At 35.4% G+C, this 19,751-nt stretch overlaps 1 protein-coding gene across 2 annotated transcripts in view; it reads right to left on the bottom strand.

Annotated features, from left to right (window-relative positions):
* LOC149806267 (multidrug resistance-associated protein 1-like) overlaps positions 1 to 19,751 on the bottom strand; it is a 225,855-nt gene that overhangs the window by 182,278 nt on the left and 23,826 nt on the right. For both annotated transcript variants that reach the window (XM_089951214.1, XM_089951215.1), the window contains exons 3-5: positions 17,489 to 17,614; positions 10,724 to 10,861; positions 5,483 to 5,608 (exon numbers count right to left, since the gene is read on the bottom strand). In XM_089951214.1, the coding sequence (XP_089807340.1) occupies positions 5,483 to 5,608; positions 10,724 to 10,861; positions 17,489 to 17,614 (390 nt within the window). The remainder of the gene's footprint in view (positions 1 to 5,482; positions 5,609 to 10,723; positions 10,862 to 17,488; positions 17,615 to 19,751) is intronic.

Below are 19,751 nucleotides of genomic sequence, written 5' to 3'. Positions count from 1 at the left end.
GACTCTGACACTCATAAATACTGTTCTGTGGGGAAAAAAGCAGGAGAATTATTCATAAGGATTGTTTTGATGCTTGCGACTTAAATGTTTCAGCCATATAAACATAATTAAATCATAAAAAATAATACCTACATCTTCTTTATGGTGGCGCTCACCAGATAATATGTACTTTTGAGAGAGTGACGTATGTAAGGTGAAGTAGTTCGCATTTAAAACATGCACAGTGGAGAGAATGTTTGCATACCTATATGCTATATTAATGTAATGTGGATGATATTTCTTTTGGATATTGTACTTTTGGAAATTTTACATGATTTAAGCACACTGCTAAGTAAAATGCCTGCTCCCTTGTGTTAAAAAATCAGTCTGAATTAGTCTAAAGTACACTATACATAGCAGCTATTAAAATAGGGAAAATGAATTTTGCCAGACTAGACAATACCAGCTTCTGAAAGTGCAATGAATGAATTACCAAATATATAAAATGTAAAAAAAGTTATCGGCTCTTTTTTATACAAATGACCTCTGAAGTTCAGGAAGTGAAAATGACCAAGTAGAGCTAGCACTTTTTTGAAAGGTGCACATTTGAAGTAAGGCCAAGCTGTATACTCTATAACCCATAGTACACCCATCAATCATACACCAAAATAAAGGGAATTAAAGGTTCTTTGCATTATACCTAAGATATACAAGGTCTTTTTTAAATAGCCAGTATAACCAGTGAGGAAAGCCGGGGACATTCTTTTTCTTTAAATTCCTAACCCTATGCAAAATGCGAAACTGTATAGCGCCACCTAATTACATACACACTCAACTGATCCATGTCTTGTTGATGCTTATCAAACAATTAATTACATACACACTCAACTGATCCATGTCTTGTTGATGCTTATCAAACAATTAATTACATACACACTCAACTGATCCATGTCTTGTTGATGCTTATCAAACAATTAATTACATACACACTCAACTGATCCATGTCTTGTTGATGCTTATCAAACAATTAATTACATACACACTCAACTGATCCATGTCTTGTTGATGCTTTTCAAACAATTAATTACATACACACTCAACTGATCCACGTCTTGCTGATGCTTATCAAACAATTAATTACATACACACTCAACTGATCCACGTCTTGCTGATGCTTATCAAACAATTAATTACATACACACTCAACTGATCCACGTCTTGCTGATGCTTATCAAACAATTAATTACATACACACTCAACTGATCCACGTCTTGCTGATGCTTATCAAACAATTAATTACATACACGCTCAACTGATCCACGTCTTGCTGATGCTTATCAAACAATTAATTACATACACACTCAACTGATCCACGTCTTGCTGATGCTTATCAAACAATTAATTACATACACACTCAACTGATCCACATCTTGCTGATGCTTATCAAACAATTAATTACATACACACTCAACTGATCCACGTCTTGCTGATGCTTATCAAACAATTAATTACATACACACTCAACTGATCCATGTCTTATTGATGCTTTTCAAACAATTAATCACATACACACTCAACTGATCCACGTCTTATTGATGCTTATCAAACAATTAATTACATACACACTCAACTGATCATGGTCTTATTGATGCTTTTCAAACAATTAATTACATACACTCAACTGATCCATGTCTTACTGATGCTTTTCAAACAATTAATTACATACACACTCAACTGATCATTGTCTTATTGATGCTTTTCAAACAATTAATTACATACACTCAACTGATCCATGTCTTATTGATGCTTTTCAAACAATTAATTACATACACTCTCAACTGACCATTGTCTTATTGATGCTTTTCAAACGATGAAATGTGTACAGCTCACCAATTAATATGTACTTTAGAGAGAGTGACGTATGTAAGGTGAAGTAGTTCGCATTTAAAACATGCACAATGGAGAGAATGTTGGCATACCTATATGCTACAGTAATGTAATGTGGATGATATTTCTTTGGATATTGTACTTTTGGAAATTTTACATGATTTAAGCACACTGTTAACTAAAATGACTGCTCCCTTGTGTTAAAAAATCAGCCTGAATTAGTCTAAAGTACACTATACATACCAGCTAATAAAATAGGGAAAATGAATTTTGCCAGACTAGACAATACCAGCTTCTGAAAGTGCAATGAATGAATTACCAAATATATAAAATGTAAAAAAAGTTATTGGCTCTTTTTTTATACAATTTACCTCTTAAGTTCAGGAAGTGAAAATGACCAAGTAGAGTTAGCACTTTTTTGAAAGGTGCACATCTGAAGTAAGGCCAAGCTGTATACTCTATAACCCATAGTACACCCATCAATCATACACCAAAATAAAGGGAATTAAAGGTTCTTTTAATTATACCTAAGATATACAAGGTCTTTTTTAAATAGCCAGTATAACCAGTGAGGAAAGCCGGGGAAATTCTTTTTCTTTAAAATCCTAAAGCGTGCAAAATACAAAACTGTAGAGCGCCACCTAACTGATCCATGTCTCATTCATGCTTTCCAAACAACGAAATGCATACATAATCAACTGATCCATGTCTTACTGATGCTTTCAAACAATGAAATGCAAAGTCAACTGATCCATGTCTTATCGATGCTTTTCAAACAATGAAATGCATACACAATCAACTGATCCATGTCTCATTGATGCTTTTCAAACAATGAAATGCATTGTCAACTGATCTGTGTCTTATTGATGCTTTTCAAACAATGAAATGCACTGTCAACTGATCCGTGTCTTATTGATGCTTTTCAAACAATGAAATGCATTGTCAACTGATCCGTGTCTTATTGATGCTTTCAAACAATGAAATGCAAACAGTCAACTGATCCGTGTCTCATTGATGCTTTTCAAACAATGAAATGCACTGTCAACTGATCCGTGTCTTATTGATGCTTTTCAAACAATGAAATTTGTACAGCTCACCAATTAATATGTATTTTTGAGAGAGTGACGTATGTAAGGTGAAGTAGTTCGCATTTAAAACATGCACAATGGAGAGAATGTTGGCATACCTCTATGCTGCTTTAATGTAATTTGACTGACATTTCTTTGGGTATTGTACTTTTGAAAATTGTGCATGATCTAAGCATACTGCTAACTAAAATGACTGTTCCCTTGTGCTAAAAAAATCAGCCTGAATTAGTCTAAAGTACACTATCCGTCACAGCTATTCAAATAGGGAAAATGAATTTTGCCAGACTAGACAATACCAGCTTCTTAAAGTGCAATAACTGAATTACCAAATATAAAAAATACAAAAAAGTTATTGGCTCTTTTTTATACAATTTACCTCTGAAGTTCAGGAAGTAAAAATAACCAAGTGGTGCTATCACTTTTTTGAAAGGTGCACATCTAGAGTAAGGCCAAGCTGTATACTCTATAACCCATATTACACCCATCAATCATACACCAAAATAAAGGGAATGAAAGGTTCTTTGAACTAAACTGAAGATATACAAGGTCTTTTTTAAATCGCCAGCATAACCAGTGAGGAAAGCTGGGGAAATGCTTTTTCTTTAAAATTCTAACCCTATGCAAAATACGAAACTGTAGAGTGCCACCACAGTCAACTGATCCATGTCTCACTGATGCTTTCAAACAATGAAATGCAAACAGTCAACTGATTCATGTCTCATTGATGCTTTTCAAACAATGAAATGCAAAGAGTCAACTGATCCATGTCTCACTGATGCTTTCAAACAATGAAATGCAAACAGTCAACTGATCCATGTCTCACTGATGCTTTCAAACAATGAAATGCAAACAGTCAACTGATCCATGTCTCACTGATGCTTTCAAACAATGAAATGCAAACAGTCAACTGATCCATGTCTCACCGATGCTTTCAAACAATGAAATGCAAACAGTCAACTGATCCATGTCTCACTGATGCTTTCAAACAATGAAATGCAAACAGTCAACTTATCCATGTCTTATTGATGCTTTTCAAACAATGAAATGCAAAGAGTCAACTGATCCATGTCTCACTGATGCTTTCAAACAATGAAATGCAAAGAGTCAACTGATCCATGTCTCACTGATGCTTTCAAACAATGAAATGCAAAGAGTCAACTGATCCATGTCTCACTGATGCTTTCAAACAATGAAATGCAAACAGTCAACTGATCCATGTCTCATTGATGCTTTTCAAACAATGAAATGCAAAGAGTCAACTTATCCATGTCTCACTGATGCTTTTCAAACAATGAAATGCAAAGAGTCAACTGATCCATGTCTCACTGATGATTTCAAACAATGAAATGCAAACAGTCAACTGATCCATGTCTCATTGATGCTTTTCAAACAATGAAATGCAAAGAGTCAACTGATCCATGTCTCACTGATGCTTTCAAACAATGAAATGCAAACAGTCAACTGATCCATGTCTCATTGATGCTTTTCAAACAATGAAATGCAAAGAGTCAACTGATCCATGTCTCATTGATGCTTTTCAAACAATGAAATGCAAAGAGTCAACTGATCCATGTCTCACTGATGCTTTTCAAACAATGAAATGCAAAGAGTCAACTGATCCATGTCTCATTGATGCTTTTCAAACAATGAAATGCAAAGAGTCAACTGATCCGTGTCTCACTGATGCTTTTCAAACAATGAAATGCAAAGAGTCAACTGATCCATGTCTCATTTATGCTTTTCAAACAATGAAATGCAAAGAGTCAACTGATCCATGTCTCATTGATGCTTTTTAAACAATGAAATGCAAAGAGTCAACTGATCCATGTCTCATTGATGCTTTTCAAACAATGAAATGCAGAGTCAACTGATCCATGTCTCATTGATGCTTTTTAAACAATGAAATGCAAAGAGTCAACTGATCCATGTCTCATTGATGCTTTTCAAACAATGAAATGCAGAGTCAACTGATCCATGTCTCATTGATGCTTTTTAAACAATGAAATGCAAAGAGTCAACTGATCCATGTCTCATTGATGCTTTTCAAACAATGAAATGCAAAGAGTCAACTGATCCATGTCTCATTGATGCTTTTTAAACAATGAAATGCAAACAGTCAACTGATCCATGTCTCATTGATACTTTTCAAACAGTCAACTGATCCGTATTTTACTGATGCATTTTAAATAACATTATTCTCATTCGTACATGTTTCGTATCATAATCATTCTGAAGAATTAATGAAATAATAGATCAAGTTTTATTTTGATGCAAACATCGGCAATTTAACTTTTAATGTCATTTGAAGAAAGAAAAGATCTTTTTGATCAGTACAATCTAAACCCTGTGTCATTAGGAGTTCTTTTCAAAATACTTGATAGCAAACATTTTCCACTGGATTTTTCACAGGGCAGCCAATGTGAAAAATGCTACTGTGTATTCTGAACTTTGCTAAAACTGTATTCTCCTGCCATATTCATTGTGGGAGCAGTCAAAAATGATAATTCAATGTAATGTTATTTATTTACCTTGCCTTGAGGGGCTTGGAAACCAATGGGTGGCTTGTCTACTAGCGCTGACAAAACAAGCTGAACCAAAACAAGTGGAAAGAAGGCAAAAAATGTTGTTGATCTAAAGATATCTTTAATGCTACCCTGCAAGAAGAAAATAAGAATTTGTAAATTATGTTTAACAGTACATCAGCACAATACTGACTAAAGTATTCCAATTAAAGTTAAGTTATAAAAATATGATAAACAAGAGACACTTCATGGGTTGGATACTCCACTGGCTGAAAAGAATCTCCAGGAATTCTAGATAGGACCATGTCTTCCTATTAACTGCTAAGTGCTAAAACCATCTCTGATAATCTTCAGTCATTGAAAGATTATCGAATCAGCTAATGTGGTATACATTGCAAGATTATCAAATTAGCTAATGTGGTGTTCATTGCAAGATTATCAAATTAGCTAATGTGGCGTACAATGCAAGATTATCAAATTTGCAAATTACATACTGACTGCCAGATTTGCATTATTTATATTTAGAACTAAGTAGATCTCATTAGAAGTCTTTTGGTGAAAAATCCCATGTCAATATCTCCATAAATATTGGGAAAGAACTGACAAGATTTTCAAGATGGCCATTGTGGCAGCCATGTTAGATGTACCATAGTCACCATTTTCATTTAGGACCAGCTAAGCATCACAAGAAATCTTTTGGTGAAAACCCAAGGAAGATATGGCCATCATTGTTAAGATTGCCTACATAGTGGCCATATTGAGGGTCAGTTTGCATCATTGTTAAGATTGCCTATATAGTGGCCATATTGAGGGTCAGTTTGCATCATTGTTAAGATTGCCTACATAGTGGCCATATTGAGGGTCAGTTTGCATCATTGTTAAGATTGCCTACATAGTGGCCATATTGAGGGTCAGTTTGCATCATTGTTAAGATTGCCTACATAGTGGCCATATTGAGGGTCAGTTTGCATCATTTTTATTTAGGGCCACCTGGACACCATAAGAACTCTTCCGGTGAAAACACCATGACAAAATGTATTTCCATTTAGGAGGGTTAGCAAGAAAAAGATTTTCAAGACAGCCATTATTTAGGTCATGTTGGACATCAGATTGGCACCATTTTAATTTAAGACCAACAAAATATCATAAGAAGTATTCCAGCGAAAACCCAATTTTGATATGACTCTCCATTTTGATGGAGTAATGAAAAGATTTTCAAGATGGTTGTCATGGTGGCCATATTGGATATCAGATTGGCACCATTTTCATTTAGGACCAACTAGACACTGGTGAAAGTACAATGCCTAAATGACCAGCTAACTGGGAGAAATAGCAAAAACAAGCTTTTCAAGACAGCCAATGTGGTTGCAAATATCTGAGGTAAGATTGGCCCATTTTCATTTTGGACCAAGTAGACATCATATGAAGTCATTCAGTGAAACTCTTATGCTCATTTGTAAGAAGTAGCGATAACAAGATCTTGAGGATGGCAAATATGGTGGCCATAATGGATGTCTGATCATTTTCATTTTGGTCCAACTAGACATCATAAGAAGTCTCTAAGTGAAAATCCTGTGCTTACACGACTATCCATTCAGGAGGAGTAGTGATAACTAGATTTTTAAGATGGCTGCTGTAGAAACCATACCGGACATCAGATCAGCAACATTTTCATTTAGGACCAACTAGATATTATAAGAGCCTTTCAGTGAAAACTATATGCTAATATGACAATTCATTCAAGTGAAATAGTGATAACAAGATTTTCAAAATGGTCAATGTGATGACCATATTGGATATCTGAGCGATACCATTTTCATTTAGGACCAACTTGATATAAGAAGTCATTTTGCCAAGGTAGGCATCTTCAAATGATGGCCATAGCATCTAAAAGGTTTCATGATGATCCACAGAAAACTGTGACAATAGTTGCAATCACAAGATACTGTCTTACATTACATTAATCTCCAAGGAAAAAGGGCAATAACTCTAACACAAATCTCGGGAGCACTGAGATTTGTTGATATGTGCATCTTAAGATGATGGCCATAATACATACCAAGTCTGAGAGTGCTATATTAACAAGAGGCCCAAGTGGGCCTGATATTGCTCACATGATTAACAGCACTTCGTAGGATTATTAAACACTGTAAGAATACAACTATGTCCCAGACTTTATATTATGTAGAATTTAACATTTTTACTGATGTCATATAATTTCCAAAGAAAAATATTTTATTAATATGCACTGTCTGTTGCTCATAATCAAAGTTATGCAAGAACTTTATAAGTGTAATTTACAGATGAGGCTTTTATTTGTGGTCTGCACAGTCACATGACTTTCACACAAATTGAATGTGTCATTCAAAGGTTGTTTTTCTATCTCAACACCATGGGTTTCTTTACTCTTGTCAATTAAATCTGTAAGTGTTTCAGAAAAAAGCATACTGGAGTATTCTTTTAAAATTAAAAGCTAAAAATATAAAATATAAATTTGAAATAATTTTGAGTCCTGAATATATGAAATGCCAACAAATAATGCATAATACATGTGAAAACAGAGAGGACAAACGTTTCACACACTGGAAATATTAACAATTGTCAAACTCGTGAACCATCAAACTAACTTCCAAATATGCAAAAAATGAAAATGTCTAAAATTTGTTAGAAGTAATTCCCTACAAATATATAAACTTAAAAATGGATTCACAAGAAATATGTTTTGAATGTGTCAAGGAATTCAGATCCTTAATTCAACACGGCACAAAATTTATGTTTGCCTGCAATTATAAATGTACAAAAATAGAATATTTTTTAATGCTTTTCTTTAGTTATAAACTACAAATTAAAGATTAAAATCCCTATCATTTATTAATCTGCTAATATTTAATAATTGTTCTACTGACATTTATATATCTTATATTCTGAATCTTTGTAATTTTATCTGGTTGGCATATTTTTTGCAAAGAGAAGAATTATGTATAACTTCAGAGAGTCTCAGTAGCCAATACCATGGTTTACTTCCCTTGCTTCATGCTTACATGAGTTGAGTGTGTGTGACAAAGAGAGAGAGAGAGAGAGAGCAAACAAGCAAGTGCAATAGAAAAATAATTGATTACACAGCATACAAATTTATAACTATCACTAACAGTGTACTAATATATGCAAAACTTGCTCATAATAACACACACGGTATCTTGATGACAATCTTATTATTTTGGAAATTGTAAAGTGTTGATAAGCTCAGCAAATCTGATATAAGATCACCTCATCAAAATGCACTCATCTTGCTCATAAATGTACCTAAAATGTACCTCATTAGTATGTGTGGATCTCACTCATTAGTATGTATGGATCTCACTAATTACTGAACTCGTGCAAAAGATTTATCATATAAACCACATGTGTCAAACTCAAGGCCCGCGGGCCACATCAGGCCTGGCATACAATTATATCTGGCCCGAGAAGGAATTTTAGGCAAAAATATTTTTTAATGGCCCTGCGATATAAAGTGCAAATCAAATTCCAAAATTAGCAGCCTTGCCAAACATCCAGCTCTGACAAATTGGCATAAGAGCGAAAATGGGTATGCCAATGATTTTTTATTATTAAAACTTTTTTCTGTTTTAATTTATATTAATGTTTAAAAAAGGTTTAATTTTCCGCTTTTTGAATGTTTATCCTGTTCGACCCGCAACCTTATGTGTGATTCAAGTTTTGGGCCACTGAGCGATTGAGTTTGACACCCCTGATATAAACCTATATTTCAAGTTTGATCAATGTCAGATTGTTTTTTAAAAGACCTCCAGAGTGGTAATACACAATGGATGAAGGACCAGTACTTGCCTTTATGGCTAGGTGAACTATAAACTGCACAACTAGTTGCATTTACGATAAATCTGTAAAATAAATTCAGCTATAATGTAAAAACTGCTGGTGGACAGTATTTTGTTGACACGCATATCTTTAAATGAATACCATAATGTGTACCAAGTTTCAGGTCAATTTGTTCAAAAACTGGGAGCCTAGTTCCATTCACAAAATTATGTCAATGACTGCATTCAGACTCAAGCCAAGCAGGCCATAACTCATGAAAATTGGAGAGCAGTGACTTAAGCAATAGTTCAGGCAATGACAAGAATATTTTACCAAGTTTCACTGCATCAATGAAAAACTGAAGGACTAGTTATGCCAATGAGATTCTGTGATGCGCTGCATTATGCTACAAGATAAATGGGGACAAGTACTCTAACTGGGGGCAATTACTCTAAATGGGGGCAATTACTCTAACTGGGGGCAATTACTCCAACAAACACTGCAGGAACAGTGTGATTTGTCAATAGATGCATCTTTAGATGATGGCTGTAATATTTACCAAGTTTTTTGACAAACCTTTAAAATATATGATATTAACAGCCTTCTCAAATGGCAATAAGTCACTGTGACCTACTCTGATCCATGGTGAGAAGTGCCCAGCAATATGAACACATCTATTAAGTTTCATGACTTACAACAGTAGTAACACTGATGATCAATATACTAATCCAGTTTCATGACTGTATATAAAACAGTATCAGAGAAAAAGAACTAATGCAAACTAAAAAACGTAACAAATTATGTGAAAACTAGCTCACCATGACCTACTTTTGGCCAAGGTAGGAAGTACTTTTCAAAATGAATAAATCCATTAAGTCTCATGACTGCATCTGAAATGCATCAGAGAAACTGGGCTAAATGCAAAAACTTGGCAACTGCTGGAACATGACAAGTAGACACAATGACTTATTTCTGCAATTTGGTCAGTAGTAATCTAAAAGACGAATAGTCATTAAGTTTTATGATTGTACATACATAGATGTCAAAGAAACCCGAATCAAAGCAGAAACTAACATAATATACGCTACAACAAGAAAACCATTGGAAATGTGATCACTGTGTATTATCTATATTTTTCCTGTATCAAATAAAATCAAGGGGCAACAAGTCCAATATCTACCTACTAGCTTGGTAAGGATGCTGCAGGAAAATGGTCTTGGCATTTGAAATTTGCATTTTTTTAATCTAGAAACTGTATAAAATGTTCACTTGCCCTACATAAGTTTGGGCTTGGGTACCAACATCCTCTGAAAATATGCCTTTCTGCCCGTACATTTTTTTTATACATACGCATATCAAGCATATTCAAACTACAAAAAAAATGTAATAATATTTTTGCATTTGTAACATGTCCACAACCCATGATCATACCTCTAATACAGCTACTCTGATATGGGATCTGAGGATGATGATGCTGACTATGGTCAACAGCAACCAAAATATGACCTGCAGTCCTGATGTCCTTATACCAGACTTCCGCTCCATGTTAAGAACTGCTACAAACATTATCTGAAAAAATGGAATACATTGATCATCCTCACATTCAAACAAGAAGGCCTGACCAGCATGTCAAGTCAATGAACATCCTCACATTCAAACAAGAAGGCCTGACCAGCATGTCAAGTCAATGAACATCCTCACATTCAAACAAGAAGGCCTGACCAGCATGTCAAGTCAATGAACATCCTCACATTCAAACAAGAAGGCCTGATCAGCATGTCAAGTCAATGAACATCCTCACATTCAAACAAGGCCTGACCAGCATGTCAAGTCAATGAACATCCTCACATTCAAACAAGAAGGCCTGACCAGCATGTCAAGTCAATGAACATCCTCACATTCAAACAAGAAGGCCTGACCAGCATGTCAAGTCAATGAACATCCTCACATTCAAACAAGAAGGCCTGACCAGCATGTCAAGTCAATGAACATCCTCACATTCAAACAAGAAGGCCTGACCAGCATGTCAAGTCAATGAACATCCTCACATTCAAACAAGAAGGCCTGACCAGCATGTCAAGTCAATGAACATCCTCACATTCAAACAAGAAGGCCTGACCAGCATTTATAGGTTACTGCATCTGTATGGGAAAATATGAACGAGTTTTGGGATGGAATACTGTGCGACCTTGGCAGTAACCTTTTTATTATATGCTCATTCTTTTTATTCTACCTAGGGTTTAATTATATAAACACAATACACTACAAGAAACAATGTAAATGAATGTATGCCGCATTCCAAACTAAATACACAAGCGCATATTCATCATTACACAAATCAACATTATTACTGCGCACATAACTCTGCCCAGATAAATTTGAACTTAGTCGTGCGCTTGACATAACTTTCGAAAGAAAATGGTGTGTCTAGTTAAAATTGAAATTTGGAGTCATATCGTGAATGAATGTGCATTGCAACAACTTTTCCATTTGATCTGGAATGAATAGATTTTGGTATTTTTCGATTCTAGGAAATTTTGTGATTATGGACTGGATTTGTATGTGATGATTCAACATGAAATACATGAGATTTAATAAGCTAGGGAGAAGCGTATTGACATCTGCAAATGTATTTCTATTTCTGTCACTGAATGTTTGAAATCATAATGTGGGAACAATATGAAGTCTTTCAAAAAGAGGCTATGGAATTTAATGCTTATTTTGAGTGCAGTAAGGAGGATGCAATTGCACTTATCATCGAAATTACAGCACAATTTCGAAATGTGTAATCCAGATTGAAAACCTATTACTTGGCTCATATAATTCAGATTTGCAGAATTAAGAAAAAACATTTTGAGGAAATTCAGGATGTAAAACTGTAAGTATATATTATTTTGCCATTCTTATCACCAGCTAAAGAAGAGAGTATATGACTTGTCACTTGTATGTTATTTGTAAGGACCTTATCTTGCGTCTGTTATACACTGTAGCTAACCTAAATCCATAACATTGTATCAATACGGAATGTGCCAAAACAGCTGGTATGTGGCAGTCCACCAAACATCTGTTTTAGTTCATTCAGAAACAAATTGAAACAACCACAACGTAAAGAGCCTCTTACATGAGTGTACATGGTTTGTTTACAAATCAAAAGTGCTGGCGTCTGCGTCCATTGTTTGTTTAAAATAGAAAGTAGTTCCACGTGAATGCTATATGTGTATTGTCGCGCGAGTTCAGTATCGGGTAATACTGAATGATTCTGACAATGTAACTTTAACGGGGAAAAAAATGAGCATATAATAAGTCAAGTTATTGAACATCCTCACAATCAAACAAGAAGGCCTGACCAGCATGTCAAGTTATCAAACAAGAAGCCTGACCAGCATGTCGAGTCATTGATATTCCTCACAGTTAAACAAGGGGAGACCAGCATATCAAGCCATTTATCAAAATACTGCTGTAAAACAAGTGGACTTGACCCTAAGGTCAAAAGATGGATTAAGCATATCATAAAATTTACTGTCTTTGTTTCATAATATTTTATCCCAAGTATGAATAAAATCCATTTAATGGAGAAAAATAAGCAAAATGAAAAACTCAAACCAAATACTTAATGCAAATTTTCCACGACTGTGGCCCTGAGTCATTATCAGATGAGCAATCTAGCATCTCGACAACAATACAAAAGGTGATGAAACATTGTTACCCACTCACTGTACTTTAATGTATTGCCCCTCTTTGTGCTATTCACAAGCTTTCAAGATAAAATTTGCCAAGTCAAAAGGTACAGAATACATTGATTTTACAATCTGCAACAGATAATATTTAGTAAATTATCTTTCTCCAAGAATACCTTCACCACTCACATTAACATTTGGAAAATAAACTCCAGTACTACCCTAATCCACCACTTGTTAAAAACCAAAATGTGTCATTCCATCTGTATATCATGTAGACAAAGGGAAGTAGCTCTTACAGATCATCTCCCATATCCCTTAACAGGTGACCTGCCATTACAGTACAAGTCACAGGTATTTTCAGAACCCCATGCAATGCATTGGCGATGGATAGACAGACCGGAGGAGATTAAAAAGAAAAAAACTACCCCATCTCTCCACGTGCTCTGACGGTTTGCACTTAAGTGTAAATTCCATGTTTTCTTTTTTGTTGTTTGTATTTTTAAACAGAAGCTGCTGTAATTTGGAATTTATTTGTCCATACCTCAGAACATTACTTTTCATATTTAAACAGTAGGAAAATCTTACACTTTTCAAGAAAAGCCCAACAAGGTGGGCCTCTCATCAAGTTAGCACAGAAGTATTCTAATGTAAAAAAAAAAATATATACAAAACTTTTCAAATTAATTTCTATTGTTCATATATAAGATGGAAATAAAGATCACTCAGTGGTGAAATGGTACTTGAATGTGAATTACTCATGACACATTGGTCTTTCCATGGGTGGTCTTCACTGACTGGTTCTTTCCATGGGTGGTCTTCAATGACTGGCTCTTTCCATGGGTGGTCTTCACTGACTGGCTGTTCAAATTTCAATCAGTAATGCTGATCTGCCACTCTGTGGTGGAGATGCCATCAGGGCACCAGCCAAGGCATGGTGGTGATTTGTTACTTCTGTTACAGAGCATTATCACAGAGCGAAAAGTGGAGGGATTAAGTCCCTCACTGCATTGTGTGAAGTTCCAAAAATACATGTGTATATAGATCTTTACTTGTGTACGTTTCAGCATAACCAACAATAAAAGATGCTTGCATTTGCCTGGAAAGGTGGGAGGGATTGATAGTAATGTGAATGGGTGAGTATTCATGGAAAAATAATACATTTCCTTTCTCTAGTAAATTAGATTATCTATCATATTAACATTAGGAGAATAGGTTTAGATGGAAGGCTTGAAACAGTAAAATATTCAATTGATTAAGGAATTTAAAAAGCCCTGTATGCTGACAATCATTGAGTGATAGCTTAAACTAGTAAGCATCCAGAATACAGGTGGCCACCTAGTGGGGACAAGGGAAGGTAATCTGTAAGTGTTACTTCTCTTAGGCTATATGGCTTACAAAATGTACAGACAATTTCTATCTTTCTGGAAGGGCTGGGTTCTGGAGGCAGTGGAGTTTATTTTCCTAATCTGATTGGGTCATATTGATAGAGGAATTAAATCTACTGTAGCCTCACAATCTTGCAATAGGAATGTGTTACCATAAGGGCAGATGAATTGGAGAAGGATTTCCTACATCAATGACTTGAACTCATCAGTATATTCAACCGCAAATCAATTATTACCATGTACTGCAAATGTTTCACATATTTCAATAGATTCAAAAGATGAGCATAAGTAAAACTATTGTGCAAATATATCATGACATGATACAGCTTCAAATTAAAATCCAAATGTTTTCAACATTAGAGTACTGACCTGAACAAACCAGTGGACTTGTTTTATTGATCAAATCTAGTATTCTCTTCTGATAGTTCCAAGACTGAGAATACTTGCTTGCAAACTCTGTTCTTGTCTCTATGGTTGATTATATTCAGAATTTCATATTAGCTTTTAATATTATGAGAACAACAACAAAAAATTACTAAAATATATTCACTTCTATAATTGAGTTTACGTTTATATTATTACACTGGTCAACAGTGAAATCATTACTGACTTGAAAAGGCCCTAATCTGTAGTATTTTGGTGTGCCGAACACGAATATAACCGTGAAAAATTTGTATTGGCTCTCGTTTTGAAGATATTCATATACCTCATTTTCTATGTTTCACTGTGTAAATTTCTCCAGTAGGACTGCAGCAACATCCGGAATAATGATGTAACATTGCATAATACCATCATGCTCACATCATCCACAGTTGATTGCATCATTTTCTGATGCAATGCAATACTAATGCCATGCGGCTGCTGAAGTAAGTTGACGTCAGCAGTGTACTATACATGTGTAGGCCTATTATACTAATGCCAGGCGGCTGCTGAAGCTGACGTAAGCAGTGTACTATATAAAGCCCAATCAGATAGGTTCAGCATTTAAAATATTTTAGACGTTGTGCGAGACAGTTCAAGCTACTGTTACATAAAACTTATTATTTTATCCATTTACGTACAATAAAGAACAGTAATGCCTCGAAAGTGTGTTAATACCGCGGACAATTTTTGCTATATTTGTGGGGAAGTGACATTTGCCAACCAGAAGAAAAGTATCAATTCTCAAGTGAAGAAGGCATATCATCTTTACTTCGGATGCAAGGTTGGTGACCAAGACAAGCCTTGGGCTCCGCATATATGCTGTGCTACATGTACAACACAGCTTTCACAGTGGTTGAATTGCAAAAGGTCATCAATGCCGTTTGCAGTCCCAATGGTGTGGAGAGAGCCAAGCAACCACCTAAATGACTGTTACTTCTGCTTGGTTCCTCCTCTTTCTGGCGGAATAACGAAGCGAAAGAAGTCGAGAATAGTCTACCCAAACATTCCGTCTGCATTTAGACCAGTTCCACATGGTGAGGGACTTCCTATTCCAGAACCTCCAGCAGAATATTCTCTTGATTCATCTGACGAAGACAAAGGTGAGTCGACCTGTTCTTCTCCTGGTCCATCAGCATGCAGTGATCCAGATTTTCACTGTGGTGCATCATCAACCCCACACAGAATAACACAGGAAGAACTAAATGACCTGATTCGTGATTTGGACTTATCAAAGAACAAGGCAGAATTGCTAGGATCAAGACTCCAACAATGGAATCTTCTAGAAGAAGATGTCACAATTACTGCATATCGAAAGCGCCACCAGCAATTGGAGCCTTTCTTCAGAAAGGAAAGTAATCTGATATTCTGTTCCGATATTGAGGGCCTCATGAATGCTTTAAAAATCACTCATGACCCACAAGAATGGAGACTATTTGTGGACTCTTCGAAACTGAGTCTCAAGGCTGTGCTTTTGCACAATGGAAACATTCTTCCATCTATTCCAGTAGCGTATGCTGTCCACATGAAAGAGACATACGATAACTTAAGGCAGCTACTGAATTCCATTGAGTATAACAAGTACAGCTGGCACCTCTGTGGTGATTTGAAGGTAGTTGCCCTTTTAATGGGACTGCAGCAAGGATATACAAAATACATGTGTTTCTTATGCGAGTGGGATAGCCGAGCAAGGGAAATGCACTACATGAGGAAGGAATGGACTCACAGGCAGAATGTAGCCATTGGAGAGAAGAATATCCAACACCCAGCTCTGGTTGAGGCTCAGAAAATCTTGCTACCACCCCTTCACATCAAACTAGGTTTGATGAAGAACTTCGTGAAAGCCATTGACCGGACTTTGCCAGCATTCCGATACCTGCATGAAAAATTCCCTCGACTCAGCGAAGCAAAGATTAAAGAGGGAGTTTTTGTGGGTCCTCAGATTCGAGAGCTTTTCAAAGATGACCGGTTCAACAACTTGCTGGAAGGTGACGCGAAACAAGCATGGAATGCTTTTCGCCTAGTTTCTACAAACTTCCTCGGAAATGTTAGGGCAGAAAACTATAAGGAACTAGTAGAAGACATGTTGATGAAGTATAAGAAACTTGGCTGCAATGTGTCTCTAAAGATTCACTTCCTTCATTCCCATTTGGATTTCTTTCCTAGCAACTGTGGTATTGTTAGTGATGAACACGGCGAACGTTTTCATCAAGATATCGCAACAATGGAACAAAGATACCAGGGAAAATGGTCCACTACAATGCTGGCTGACTACTGCTGGACACTCCTCAGAGATGCTCCCGAACAGCTGTACAAGAGACAGGCGAAGAAATCTAAGATGTAGTCAATGACTTGATTTTTTATAGGTAGGCTATTACAGTTGACCTTTTACTATTGGAATGCATTTCGTTATGTAAACATTAATTTCTTGCAGATTACAAAAAAACTAGAGCCAATTTTGCAATTTGACTGTCATATTCGTGTTCAGCACATAAAAATTGATAAGAATTGACTAATTTTATTTCAGTAACATGACTTTTGTAAAAATTTGTTGTCCAGTGTTATCAGTGTATCACCAAAACAAAATATTTTAACACTGAAAATAAGTGAATCTGTTATATAAAAAAACCACAAACATCCAAAAACAATAACAACAGTGGAAAAGAAATTAAATTATTTTCTTTTTCCAATGCCTCTGGAGATGTGTTTACCATAGTGATGAGGAGAACAAGTGGTGAGACAAAGTTTACGATAGGTACATCCCCTAGCCCGATCTGCTCCAGCAAACTCTTTGCTATGTCCAGCACTGCAAGCACACCAATAGCTCCCGCAAGAATCTGATCAATATACAAAATAAACATAACATTTATTTTGGAAAAAAGCTGAAAATAATCAGCTGAAATGGGTATTTTACATTCTAACTAAAAACACAAAAGAAATCTTTAGCTGCATACAAATTATTGCCTAGTCATGATCACTAAGATGCTTGGTTCATCTTAAAGGCATAACTAGCATCTTGATGATATTGACTCAGTCCCGAAGTGTTGTATTTAATGTGTTTACAAAATACAAGAAAAACATTTGTTTCAAGCTGAGGAGAAAACTACCCAAAATACTAAATTCTTACATGTATCGAGAACTTGGAGAAAAAAAAAGAAGAAAAAAAAGTCTTACCAGCATCAAGTTCAATGCTATTTCTGTTAAATCCCAGTCTAACACTTGAGTTAAATTTTGATCAACTGTTTCCAGTGGTAAATGAAAATCAAAGTGTAAGCAGATTAAGCAATTTTAGTGTGTGTATATTACATTCATAACTGTAAGATGAATGAACAAAAGAAATAGATTGGACACTGATTGCTTTAATTTTAATATGTGTACCAGTAAGATGAATGGATGGAAGAATCAGATTGGACACTGATTCCTATCTTTATTCTTGTTATGCATGCAGCTGAAACATGTTCTATGAACATCAAGACTTCATTATTATTTTTATAAGAAAAAATGAACTGCTCATGAAAATGAAAAAAGCTACATATACTATTCAATTTCAGATTTTTGTTGTTCTAGGCCTATGGAATTGGGAATTTTTATGCATCATAAATCAAAATGGGAATTCATTTTTTCTATAACACACTTAATTCATAAAAATAGCATAAGGGGGCATTCAGATGAAATAGCCATCCTCAAGTCTGTCACTTCACCTGAACTGGACTAATAGCAAAGTTCACTTCACCATGCATCGATTTCACAATATTACCCACCCACCCACCGACCCATTTTGTTTCAATAAAGTGCATTAATACTCATAGCAGCCATCTACTTTTCTGTCATCTTTCCCTACAAAGTTGAATAGTGGAAAGTTACAAAAACAAGTCTGATGTTTTTGTCAATTTTGACACTAATTTGAATGCCATAAATTATGTTGCTATCTATAGTTTCTGACTAAAGTTTCCCTTGGAAAAAACAAGTGAAAATTGAATTTTTCTTGCCTGAAAGCAATAATTACATGGGTCCCATAGACATAAGACTAGTGGACTTTTATGGATATCCTACTGAACTTTTTACTGTAATCTATTTTCAAGGCTACCCCTTATATCAGTACATCAACTGTGGTTAAGAAATACAGACAATTTATTTCTTAGAAATTGAATCATCTGATATGAACAGAATAATACATTGTCTATTTAGAACTTGATACATTTTGAACTTTCAACACCAACTACTCCTTATGGTTGCCAAAATATCAGACTCCTGCATCAACGCTGTAAAATAATAAATTTTTGCCTGGGTACATTTGGCTCTTCAGATCCCTTGCTGTACTCATTACAGTATTTTCACTCCTAAGGTCAACATATAAAAGGGAATGCATTCTGATTTTACTATTTCTAATTTTAGTAATGGTGACCATATTTGATGACAGATCAATATCATTTTTGTATAAATCTGAAAGCCCTCTATGACGGGATGCTGTCAAATCTGGTCAAAGTCAGTTGAAGAGTTTTAGACACAAAGGTGTTTGAAAATAGCAACATCTGAATAACAACAGATATGTTTATCTAAATACTGATGGCAGCCATACCAAAGGAGGATCTGCATCATTTATTTCAATTTGTCAAGGTCTATCATACTGGGATGCTTACTGTCAAATTTGTCAAGGTCTATCATACTGGTATGCTTACTGTCAAATTTGTCAAGGTCTATCATACTGGGATGCTTACTGTCAAATTTGTCAAGGTCTATCATACTGGGATGCTTACTGTCAAATTTGTCAAGGTCTATCATACTGTGATGCTTACTGGCAAATTTGTCAAGGTCTATCATACTGGGATGCTTACTGTCAAATTTGTCAAGGTCTATCATACTGGGATGCTTACTGTCAAATTTGTCAAGGTCTATCATACTGTGATGCTTACTGGCAAATTTGTCAAAGTCTATCATACTGGGATGCTTACTGGCAAATTTGTCAAAATATAT

The sequence above is a fragment of the Sinohyriopsis cumingii genome, chromosome 2, assembly GCF_028554795.1.
Source record: "Sinohyriopsis cumingii isolate HCF-2022 chromosome 2, ASM2855479v2, whole genome shotgun sequence".
Classification (NCBI taxonomy): domain Eukaryota; kingdom Metazoa; phylum Mollusca; class Bivalvia; order Unionida; family Unionidae; genus Sinohyriopsis; species Sinohyriopsis cumingii.
This window is presented reverse-complemented; position numbering and strand designations above follow the sequence as displayed.